This window comes from Sinocyclocheilus anshuiensis, unplaced genomic scaffold (genome assembly GCF_001515605.1).
Source record: "Sinocyclocheilus anshuiensis isolate Anshui unplaced genomic scaffold, SAMN03320099.WGS_v1.1 scaffold796, whole genome shotgun sequence".
In the NCBI taxonomy this organism is placed as follows: domain Eukaryota; kingdom Metazoa; phylum Chordata; class Actinopteri; order Cypriniformes; family Cyprinidae; genus Sinocyclocheilus; species Sinocyclocheilus anshuiensis.
Window position 1 is genome coordinate 549505 of NW_015557105.1, and position 12712 is coordinate 562216.

At 37.5% G+C, this 12712-nt stretch overlaps 1 protein-coding gene across 5 annotated transcripts in view; it reads left to right on the forward strand.

Annotated features, from left to right (window-relative positions):
• Window positions 1–12712, forward strand: part of LOC107677650 (E3 ubiquitin-protein ligase UBR5) — a 90592-nt gene that overhangs the window by 52311 nt on the left and 25569 nt on the right. For all 5 annotated transcript variants that reach the window (XM_016472637.1, XM_016472639.1, XM_016472638.1 and 2 more), the window contains 4 exons: window positions 2652–2775; window positions 2871–2982; window positions 3903–4034; window positions 6577–6834. In XM_016472637.1, the coding sequence (XP_016328123.1) occupies window positions 2652–2775; window positions 2871–2982; window positions 3903–4034; window positions 6577–6834 (626 nt within the window). The remainder of the gene's footprint in view (window positions 1–2651; window positions 2776–2870; window positions 2983–3902; window positions 4035–6576; window positions 6835–12712) is intronic.

Below are 12712 nucleotides of genomic sequence, written 5' to 3' on the forward strand. Positions count from 1 at the left end.
CGTGAACATTTGGGCGGCATTATGCAAATCTTCCCACATAGTGAGGTAGATATGTGGGGGCGTGTTAGAACGAGCCGTTTTAGGTAGGTGTGGCTGACTCTGAACTTTTATAAAGAATATTTCTTTGGATTTGAGACTTTAGTCTTTGCAACTTTACAGATATTCTTTATGCACCAAGAGCTTGTAACACTCCAAAGAGAAAGGAAAAATTTAAATCGCATCATATGACCCCTTTAATCTCTAAATTAGGGATGGGCATTCCAAGCAAAAATAATATTCAAAAATCGCTGGGTATTATTAGATTATTATTCAAAAATCGCACCCCTCCCCCGCAAGCACGCACAAGCACCCATAAACAGAGAGAGATGGAGAGAGATGGGATTCACGCTTCCAATCTGTATGATAAACTGTTTAATTCAGAAGTTAGGCTACCTTAACTCAAGCCATATAATGACGTGTAACGTGCTGAAACATATTAATACAATAAACATAACCAAATGACAGCACTTATTAACATAACAGTCCGTCGATTAGCATAAATCAACTGCTCATAAGGCTAGGACATTTCCATTTAAAAAAATTGAATCCCTGAAGGGAATAGATACGAGATGGGAGGAAAAATATACTTCAATATCTTCTGTCGCAATTATATCTTTGTGTAATTACACTGTATGTAAACTGTGGGCATCAGGGAGCCGTTATTAACATGCGTTGCATTGAAATCGCTTATGAACGCGCGCTTGTTTTTTACTTTCACTTTCGAGATTCGCGATCACATCACGGAGCAGCACTCGGCAGTACTTACCACACATTTTACAAGATTAGATGTTTGTCAGTTGTGCTCAGGATCTGCAAATCATTCGCCATCATCCTATCAGTCATCTCTCCTTACTCTGTTTATGTGGTAAGTGAAATGTTATGTACTGTAATGTAACAGGCTACCGTTAGCAAGCGGCTAATCATGTCCCTTTAGTGGCTCCGTAGAACGCGTTATTTGTGTTCCGCGCCTTTCTGAATACGGATTCAGCCACACCTCTAACCCAGTCGGGGGTGTTTGTGGTCCGCAAAGAGCTTATTTGATATCGTCCCAAGTTACTGTAACCATTATATGCTACGCAAGTCTTTTTTTTTATGCCACACAAGTCTGTTGGCAGCGCCACCCTCTGCTTACATGAACGCGTCACCACTGCATCAGCACGGAAAACATGGGGACATTTTTTAAGACAATAATCGCACAACCTATTAGAAATTCTATAATTAAATCAACTAATCGAATATTTGAAAATCGTGACCCATCCCTACTTTAAATCATCATTATATTGCATTATATTATATTTTGCCCCCCACAATTAAAACTACAGAGCTTTTTCGATCCAATACAATTTTATAGCTTGGCATAACTAGAAAAATGTATAATCAAAAAATTTATTAATTTATGTACATGAGTTTTCAGGTCTAGAAATCAAATTTTTAGGGTTTTTTGGCTAAAAGTAGGTTTTATATATCCTGTTTTTTCCAAGACAATGGTAATTCTGGCTTGAGGGTATGAATTAAAATAATAAATATTTTTTTTATAATTTAAGCTATTTTAAAGCTTAATTAAAAAACATTTTAAGTCATTATAACACCACCTTGGAAGTTTGCTGAGGCCACTGGATTGAGAACCACTATTGTAGATTAAGAATTAGAAAAAAATATACTGTCAAATAAAAATAAAGAAAATAAGAATAATCTATCTAACTACAAGCAACAGCACAAATAAATACAATAGAGTAAAGATACAAATAAAATAAAGTGATTTTCAGGTTTTTTAGTTAGGTCTAACATGAGTTTTTAGGTACAGAAATTGAATAAAGTAATGTAAATGTAAAATAACATTGCATATTTTACTGTATAAATTAAAGTTACAAAAGCTCTTCAATCAAGAGCAGTGAGTGATTTCCTTGTTCTTGCTGTATGATTAATATTAATAAAATAGAAAGTGCTGTCACTTTAAGAGAATGCACTGATCCAGTGCACTGAAACTGTACGTTGAGCCGGCTATGTCTGCTATAGGATATTTACCAAGATGGTCATTTTGACATAATTTTTGTGTGAATTTGTCCATTCAAACACAATATTTCACAGAGAGCTTAATATTTTCACGTGTTCTGAGGCGTGGGTTTGTGCGCTTCGGATGAGCGCACGCACAAATCTTCTCACTGTGCGCGCGAGCTCGCGTCTTCTGTCTCTTAAATGTTTAAACTGGCAAAGCTTAAATGAGTTTACTTTAAACACCGATATCAAAGTGTGCTGTTCAGGTCTCACCTGTGCATGTGCGCTATCAGCACGATGACAGAATAAATGACTGCTCATATTCCAGCATACGGCACTCGCATTGAACAAGAGTGAATGCTTTGTCCACGTTTTTTTTTTTTTCCATCGCTGTTGTTTTAATGTATTGGGAAGCCAGAATGTGCATCCATCAACAGAAACATGCATCAGCCGAACCCTGTTTGTTTTACGTGTTGTTTATAACAAACCCTATTACAGATGCGTTGTCAGATTTAAGTTGAAGCTGTTGCTACACTGAAGCTATTGCAGAGTACTCTAATAGATCTTATTGAAGTTGTCATTAATGCTGGTGTTGTCTGCTGTCTTGTGCCTCTCAGCTCCAGTCAGTCAGCCTCTTCTTACATCATCAGGAACCCTCAGCCCCGCCGCAGCAGCCAGTCCCAAACGGCCCGTGGCCGCGACGAGGAGCAGGATGATATTGTTTCTGCTGACGTAGAAGAGGTGCGATGCTATATTGTTCTATCACTTGTTTTAAAGTTTGTTTGTTTTGCCTGAAGCTCTTTCTCTAAATGCTCCCTGGCTGTTCACTTGTTCAGGTGGAGGTTGTGGAGGGCGTTGCAGGTGAGGAGGATCACCATGATGACCAGGAGGAGCAGGGCGAGGAGAACGCAGAGGCCGAAGGGCAGCATGATGAACACGATGAAGATGGTAAACACATGATCGCACAGACACTACACGCTTAACAGGACTTGCGAATGAGACACAGAAATTTGTTTAATCTCATAAGGTGTTATTTACGTTCTTAGAACACATGCCAGTATGGCTGAGGGATAAATCAATATTTAGAACAAACCACCAAAGTAAAAGTTTGGTTTAACTTGAAGAAAATGTGACGAGAATAATATGACCTTTTTTAATAGTTAAATGTAGTCCTCCTCATTTTAAAAATAATAAGGAATATTATGCAACCCAATATATTTTTATCCATGATTTAATAATTAAGTTCTGTTTTGCAGCAGCTTATTTCACAAAATTAAAAAAAAAAAAAAATCAGATTTTTTGTAAATTGTTATATTTTCATTTGATTGCATTTTAAAAGATCGATTAATTTGTTGAATTTTTATTAATGCATTTAATTCGAAAATTTTTGATAATAATTTTGTGCTAAATAATAAAACACTGAATCCAGAAAAAAATAAAAGGGAAACACAGAATTTGTGGGGAAAAAAATGTTTGATTTCATGGGGATCTAAATTATTATTTTACTATAATTAGTTTACTGTGTGGAGTTCACTTGTAAACAGACAAGTTATGTTTACATTCATTCTTCACATCTAACAAACATGTGAGATGTATTTCCTTCCCATTAATGGTATGAAATGAATATCGTGATAAATATCGATATCGAATGATATGGGAAAAAAATACTGCGATAATATTTTTGCCCATATTGCCCAGCCCTACGTGGCAGTGCATTTCCTGCTGCGCTATTAAGAATTTTTGTATTACAAGAAAAACACAAATGTGTTTGAAACACTGGCGCTCGTTGTCCTTTTGTCTAGAAGCCAACAGTTTCTTCTATAAACGAGGCTGAGGTCACAAATAATTGCTAATCGTTTTTCTTACAGGGAGCGACATGGAGCTGGATTTATTGGCTGCTGCTGAGACCGAGAGTGACAGTGAGAGTAACCATAGCAACCAAGACAACGCCAGTGGCCGCAGGAGCGTTGTGACCGCCGCCACCGCTGGATCTGAAGCAGGTGCTTCACTTTATCAAAATTGCAGCAATTACTGTAATTGTGGTGCTCCTTCCTATTTTGTTTTGCTCTCCACATAACCTGCTGAGTGTACAGGAAGCTATAATGGCTTCAGATAAAAACTATAAACGCATTTTGTTTTGAATTTGTCCCTGTGGCACCTGTAGAATTATATTTGGTGGATCAACCAGTCTATTTTTCATTTTTCCTATCAAATTGAGTGTTTATCTACTATTGGCAGAAATGACAGGCTAAATTGTCTATACTAATCTAACTAATGTATCTAAGTTTGACCCTGGAGCACAAAAGCAGTCACAAGTAGCACAGGTATATTTGTAGCAGTAGCCAACAATACATTGTGAGTCATAATTATCGGTTTTTCTTTTATTCCAAAAATCATTAGGATATTAAGTAAAGATCATGTTCCATGAAGATATTTTATAAATTTTCTTCCGTAAATATATCAAAACTTAATTTTTGATTAGTAATATGTATTGCTAAGAACTTAATTTGGACAACTTTAAAGGCGATTTTCTCAATATTTTTATTAATAATAAAACACTGAATCCAGAAAAAAATAAAAGGGAAACACAGAATTTGTGGGGAAAAAAATGTTTGATTTCATGGGGATCTAAATTATTATTTTACTATAATTAGTTTACTGTGTGGAGTTCACTTGTAAACAGACAAGTTATGTTTACATTCATTCTTCACATCTAACAAACATGTGAGATGTATTTCCTTCCCATTAATGGTATGAAATGAATATCGTGATAAATATCGATATCGAATGATATGGGAAAAAAATACTGCGATAATATTTTTGCCCATATTGCCCAGCCCTACGTGGCAGTGCATTTCCTGCTGCGCTATTAAGAATTTTTGTATTACAAGAAAAACACAAATGTGTTTGAAACACTGGCGCTCGTTGTCCTTTTGTCTAGAAGCCAACAGTTTCTTCTATAAACGAGGCTGAGGTCACAAATAATTGCTAATCGTTTTTCTTACAGGGAGCGACATGGAGCTGGATTTATTGGCTGCTGCTGAGACCGAGAGTGACAGTGAGAGTAACCATAGCAACCAAGACAACGCCAGTGGCCGCAGGAGCGTTGTGACCGCCGCCACCGCTGGATCTGAAGCAGGTGCTTCACTTTATCAAAATTGCAGCAATTACTGTAATTGTGGTGCTCCTTCCTATTTTGTTTTGCTCTCCACATAACCTGCTGAGTGTACAGGAAGCTATAATGGCTTCAGATAAAAACTATAAACGCATTTTGTTTTGAATTTGTCCCTGTGGCACCTGTAGAATTATATTTGGTGGATCAACCAGTCTATTTTTCATTTTTCCTATCAAATTGAGTGTTTATCTACTATTGGCAGAAATGACAGGCTAAATTGTCTATACTAATCTAACTAATGTATCTAAGTTTGACCCTGGAGCACAAAAGCAGTCACAAGTAGCACAGGTATATTTGTAGCAGTAGCCAACAATACATTGTGAGTCATAATTATCGGTTTTTCTTTTATTCCAAAAATCATTAGGATATTAAGTAAAGATCATGTTCCATGAAGATATTTTATAAATTTTCTTCCGTAAATATATCAAAACTTAATTTTTGATTAGTAATATGTATTGCTAAGAACTTAATTTGGACAACTTTAAAGGCGATTTTCTCAATATTTTTATTTATTTATTTGTATTTTTTTGCACCCTCAGATTCCAGATTTTCAAATGGTTGTATCTCTGCCAAATAGTCCTATCCTAACAAACCATACATCAATGGAAAGCTTATTTATTCAGCTTTCAGATGATGTATAAATTACCCTTATGACTGGTTTTGTGGTCCAGGGTACTTATTTTACTTATTTTGATTAATTTACCCAAAATTTATTTTTATTTTATTTTAAATTTTTATATTTATTTAAATGAACGTGTACATTAATCCACATTCAAATAAATGTAAATGTACCTGAGTTATCCAAAAAGCCATTTTTTGTTGGCAGATGCTTTGCCTGATGTTGTAGAAAAACAAAAAGAAAAGGGAAAAAAATCAAACAACAATGAAGAACAAAGAGGGACAAAATTGTTTAATTCCTATACCTGGAGTGTCATCAAATAGAATTGCAAATAATTAATTTTCAAACATTTTTGTAACACCTCGCATTTGCTATAGGTCAAACAAACAGGTAGCCCCTCCCAAAACTCACGCCATTGGTTGAGCACATGTCACTCATAGGGTTGCAAAGGGGTGGAAAATTTCCGATAAATTTCTGGAAACTTTCCAAAAATCCCTGGAATATTAAAAAAAAAATCCTGGAAAGTTCCCAAAATTTCTGAAATGTTTCAGAAATTTACTGGAAATTTTCCACCTTTTTGCAACCCTAGTCACTCAAACCAACTGTGTTGTAATTCTGTTTGATGCCACTATGGTGCAGAAAAACAAACTTTTAAACCTTTAAACCATAACGTAAAAAATAAATTGTGTGCGTTTGATAATTGTGATGTCGGCTTCAGCATAACCTTCCACTCTGTTTTTTCCTGAAGGTGCCAGCAGTGTTCCTGCTTTCTTCTCCGAGGACGACTCCCAGTCGAATGACTCCAGTGACTCGGACAGCAGCAGCAGTCAGAGTGATGATGTGGATCAGGAGACTTTCCTGTTGGACGAGCCTCTAGAGAGAACCACGGGCTCAGCGCATGCTAACAGTGCGGCCCAGGCGCCGCGGTCCATGCAGTGGGCTGTTCGCACGACACCCAGCCAGCGCTCCGCCGGCGGCGCCCCGTCCAGCTCATCCACACCTGCTGGTCAGTATCTCACACCACCTGTCCAAAAAAAAAAATCACCCAGTTTTTGGGAAAACAAGTCACTCCTGACATCACATCTAGGGCTGGGTATCGATTCAGATGTCCTGATTCAATTTCGATTCGCAAGCTCGATTCGATTCTCGATTTTTTTGATTACATTCAGTGAATATAGTTTTAATACAAATGCTATTGATATTTCTAAAAAAAATTGAACAGTAAACATCAGTTTACAAATGGTGAATTAATACAAAGAAATTAAAAGCCGCAGGCCTGTATTTTAAACCTATTTTTTATTTTTTTTTGTATAGGGTCCTTTTTTTAAACAACAATAGGGCCCTATAAAATGCTTTTCTTATTTTTTTGGTAATCAGATGAAGGCATAAAACATTCATTTAATTTATCCTAATCAAGAGAAACTTAAACCCTTTTATTTTTTGGCAAACAATGTGCTGCACAACAGATGTTTACTGCTAAAATTAAAAAGTTATAGTAGTAGTAGTAGTAGCATTGTTGTTACATTGAGTCTTAAGACTGCTAAATAGTAATATATATTTCTGACACAGTTTCTTCACATTAAACCAAACTTTTATTTTGACGGGTTGCCGTGAAGAACTTGCAGCTGCTGTGTATGTGATATCATATCATAATATGAAGGTAGTTTTCTCAAATTAAACGGTGTAAGGGAAACAGGTCAATTTACCTCAAAGGGAATCATTTAAGATTTTATAGGGAATTTGAGACATTAACTTGTAAGCACAAAACACAAGATACTTCTATTTTCAATATAAATAAGGCTTTATTCGATACAACTAAGACATATAAACTAGTCTAACACATAAACACACACACTCACACATTTACACAAGTTGCAGGAAGAGAGAAAGTGAGGAAAGAATGAGTTTAAGAGAATGAAAATGTGAAATCCCAAGTTTATAGCAATATGTGCAATTGCATAGACCTGAACAACCATCGATCACTTAATTAACCCTCGCCTTGAGTTCCTTGGCTGGAAGTTCAGTAGTCGTTGAAGTGACGTCTTGGGAAGCCAGTGGTTGGGCGTTGGCTGAAGATGCGGAGTTGTGGGCTGGTTGAAGTTTTGAGGCAGTCACAGACTCGAGGTGACCTCGGAGACACGTTGTTGCGGCAAAACTTAACTCAGAACACGAAACTCTCAACGGATAATTAATTAAAGTAGAAGAATAGAAGTAACGAGACTAGATGGGTTTTCTCGTCATGGTTTTAGAGGAGCTGCTGGCATGTAAGCCAGAGCATGCTCAAAGAGTGCTAAAAAGCAGCGTCAAAACGCGGTGGCAAAAAGGCAAGGAAAAACCTAAAAGCATGACTAAAGGCTAGAAGCTAAAAGCTAAAAAGCGTAATGTGATGGTGTCCTGAGTATTTAAACCGGGCTGTGGGACACCTCCCAAATGGTGTCTTGACCAATTAGATATCGTCTTTGCTCGGGGTGTTATGTTTCTCCTCCCAATTCATAAATCAATGTTATCTTATCAGTCACATGGTCCGAATTTCCCCGCTCTTGCAGAGTATAATTTTGGACATGGTTTCTATAACAAGAATATGATACATTTGACAAATAATTGATTGGAAGAAACGTTTCAAGCAAGAAGATTCAAACACACACATACTAAACATGATCAAACTCATTCATACCCAACATGAATATAATCCTGTAAACTATTCAATAGTTATTCAAAATACATACACAATGAGTGATTAGAGCATGATAGTCAAATGTGTGGGTTACATACATGATATGGAGTTAAGCAATGGACTGATATTCGTTTATAAGTCCTTTTGAGTTCATTTTGGTGCATCTACATCTGCAAAAGACAGTTTCCGTGTCATTCTGTGAACATAAGGACATGTTCTGTGAAGACCAGAGAGTAAAAGGTCTCCTAAGGAATCTCAGTCTGGTTCTTGTCCTCTAGGTGTTGCAAGCTGTTCTGTGAAAGAGTTGGTTGGTTAGGGTTGCTTCAGACTGGCTGACGCTAGGATCTGATTTACGAAAATCCTGTCGTCTTGGGCCTTTCTGTGGAATTCGACTCCTCGTGTTTCAACCATGTTCTTGATCGAATCTTAAATAGTCTGATTCGGTCTGATACCCTACAACGGTAAAATGTTAATGAAATGACTCTCAGAGCAGCTGGAGATGATATTTGTGTGTTCATATCGTCATATAGTGAGACGGCAGAAGCTGAAAACACCGCGAGCATCATCCGCGCTTTAGTATGTGTGTAGTAAACAAAACAGTGCGCCGCGCCATCCGCCATTCATTCATTGCAGAAATCATGGCGCCTTATGTGTGATATCAAATGCTTCCGCAGATTTATAGTACATTCATTCATTCATTCATTGCGGAAATCATGGCACCTTATGCGTGATGTCAAATGCTTCTGCAGATTTGTAGTATTACTATAGCATTTCACCTGAGCATGGCATATCACGCATATTGCTTTGTTCTTGGTTCTTGTCAACAGTATCACCGCTATGATAAGCACTGAATTGAATGACAGGCTTTCTGTTGTAACATCGCGCAAGGTAAGGTAAATAAGAGGGTGACATCTAGTGGAGAAGACAAATTATAAGATTCACATTAATCAGATCTTGTGTTAAATGTTTGCTGAAATAAATACCGGAAAAGATCGGTTCGCGGCTTTTGAGAATCGATATCGAATCAACGTCATTTAAAAAAACAATTAATCAAAAAATCAAAAATTTTTTTCCCAGCCCTAGTCACACCAGCTCAAAATTGCATTGTTGAAAGAAAAAAAACCACAGATAAGTCTTGTTAAGCCGCGTTTTCACCGCTGGTACTTTACCCAGGAACTAGGGACTTTGGGCCGGTACTCGGTGTGTTTCCACCGCAGGAACCAGGATCTAAATAAAGTTCTGGGTAAAAAATTGCCCCTCAGAAAGTCCCTGCTCGCGAGGTAGTACTTTTTCAAAGGTCCGGAACTTTCGGGGGCGGGACTTGGGCGCGGAGCACGCTGATTGGTTGAGTTCATGCAGCATTGCATTTCAACCACCATTTATTCGCATAATTTTGTTTATTATTGTATCATGAAATGTAGTTTTAAGAGTATTTCAGGTGAGAATGTAGATGCTTAAAAATCAAATCTGCGGTTTATTTATAAAGACAGCGTCTATTTGAAAATGTGCTTTTCTGATTTCGGAGATGTGAGCTCAGTGCTCATGTTTCCCGACGAGAGCAGCCTCACCTCGGCTAGTCCTTCTGACATTTGCCGCTGGCTATGTAGTTTTAAAAGTATTTCAGGCGTGAATGTAGTTGTTTAAAACTTAAATCTGCTGTTTATTTATAAAGACAGCGCCTATTTAAAAATGTGTTTCGCCGATTTCGGAGACGATCAACTCCACGCGATCAGCGGGAGCTCAGTGCTCATGTTTCCAGACTAGAGCAGCCTCGACTCGGCTAGTCCTTCTGACATTTGCCGCTGGCTCTGTTGTCTCTTAAGTGGTTAAACATCAAATATAATTTGTTTTGGGTAAATCTAACAGGTAATCTTTGGTCTTTATTCAATTAATCTATTAATCTATTAATATGTTAAAATGAAAATAAAAAGAGGCAATACCTGAACTACATTTCTGCGGCTATTAATGTTTAAATGAAAACGAAAGGAGGAGGTGGTATTTGATATCATATTTCGTCTTATTTTAAATATAAATATAAAGACTCATGTTATCAAGTACGCTGCTGTTTGCAGAATTACAGGACTTGCATCATCCCGTCCACGGGAGATCACACTCCTGAGTCGAACTCGCAAAGTCTGAACTACCGAGGATACAAGTCTGAAATTTGCGTACTTTGTATTGAGAAATGCGCGCAGACCTACGTCACCAGACTATTTGCCTAATCTTCACGGTACTTTAGACCGCGGTGGAAACGCAGAAAGCAACAGGTCTGGGGGAAAAAAAGCACCAGGTAATTTCGGTGGAAACGCGGCTCTAGTGTACATGCCAACATTTTAAGTTTGCATTCAGAAATGATGTAAAATTCCGGTAAATAAAATCAAACGCTCACAAACGTTATAAACACTATGACCATGCATTTTAGTTGCCCTCACTCAACAATAAAACATTTAAATTTAATGATATTCACAAAACAAATTCATATAAAACAGACATAAATTATAGTGGCATTCGATATACAAACATTATTATAAAATACACCCAACCTAAATTAATTTATTTAAAATTAAACGAACTGCTGGCATGTGGGAAACACTTTATACAAACAAATTACCTCTCATTCAGCATAAATCCAAATGTGTGTGCTTTTTCCACACGATTTGCATGCTTGACGATAATTGCATTGTATAGTCGCTTTGGAATATAAATAATGTCAGAAAGATTGTTTTTATGAGTTGAAGGCACATGAACGCCACCACAAAGTAGCTTTTACAAGTGGGAAACTTTCGAGTTGGTGGTGAGTCAGTGAGAAAACATGGTGGATGTAATAAATACAGCTTCTGTATTGATGGTGAATTTGATTGAATTTAATGATTTTTTTTTACTATAAGTCTAGCTAAGTTGCATGTACAGAATATGACCATTCTGTACAATTATGACAGGATATATACCGTTTTATTTATAATAGTTACATTAGTAAATTGAATTAAATAAAAACACACCTGATGTGCATTCATTCATATTATATTATATTGTAGAAGTAGAGTTAAAAAATCTTACTGAATTTTTCGTAGAAAAAGTACATTGCTCCAACTAGGGGTGTGCGCAGTGCTCCAGACTGCGACTAAATGGTCGCATTTAGCGACCATTTTTTCTGCCGGTGCGACTGATTTTTGTGAGCGGTCACACTGGCACGACCACCGCGTTGTCCAACTCATAAGCGCTGCCATTTCTGTTACATTTGAGAAACATCAAATGGCAAACGAAACTAAAGCGAAACTAAACCGCGCTACGTTTCAGCACCGCGACGCAAACAAACTTGTCCGAGCTCAGAACAGCTTTACTCTGGAGCTAAAGTTGATTTCGCGACTCTGTTACTGCACAGATGCAACAGTGCTGCGAGATCCAGTGAGAATTCGCCGCACAATGATATGGTTGCTGCGTGATCTAGTGAGGATCATTCAAATTCTGCACAGAAATCTCTGTTATAAACAGCGCTGACATACGTCAGGAAACCAGAAGCGGTAACGCCAGAGCCGTTGAGAAACACACTTTCTCAACGGCTCTGGGTAGTGCTAACTGTAACCATGGTGTTGTGGTAGAAATATGCACTTATTATGCACTTATTAATGCAAAACAATAGTAATTTTATGATTCAATTATCTATATTTTAATACTCCCGCACACCACCCCCAGCGCTACCAAATCTGCTCCTGGCGCCACCATCTGTAAAACTTAGTAGCGCTGGTGCCACTGCTCTCAAATGTTAGTCTGGAGCCCTGGGTGTGCGATATGACGATTTTTGATCGTGGACGATAAAAATGTCTCAATGATCTGCTTTTGAAGAAATATCGTAGTATCGTGCTGCAGCGCATATTCTATCAGTTACAGTTCTGGCGCCTCCGTCTCAATATACTGTACAACACCGCATACATTCAGTGTTAACTCAGCGGTAGAGTTACTCTCACGGGACACTGCACTTATTTGCAATCGCAAAAGTACATTATTTGCATGTGCTTTAAAGCATTGCCGGTTAAATCTGACATGCGCTTTTTCTGAGCATGTACATCCGAAGCACGCGCACTAAAAAGCCTATCAAACAGCGCTTGATTACTGAACTAAATTATCTTTAGCGCTAATACTGTCAAAACACACAAGGTTTACATATAGACTCAGTTGGTTATGTCTAAAATGAAAGTAAACAGTTGAGAGA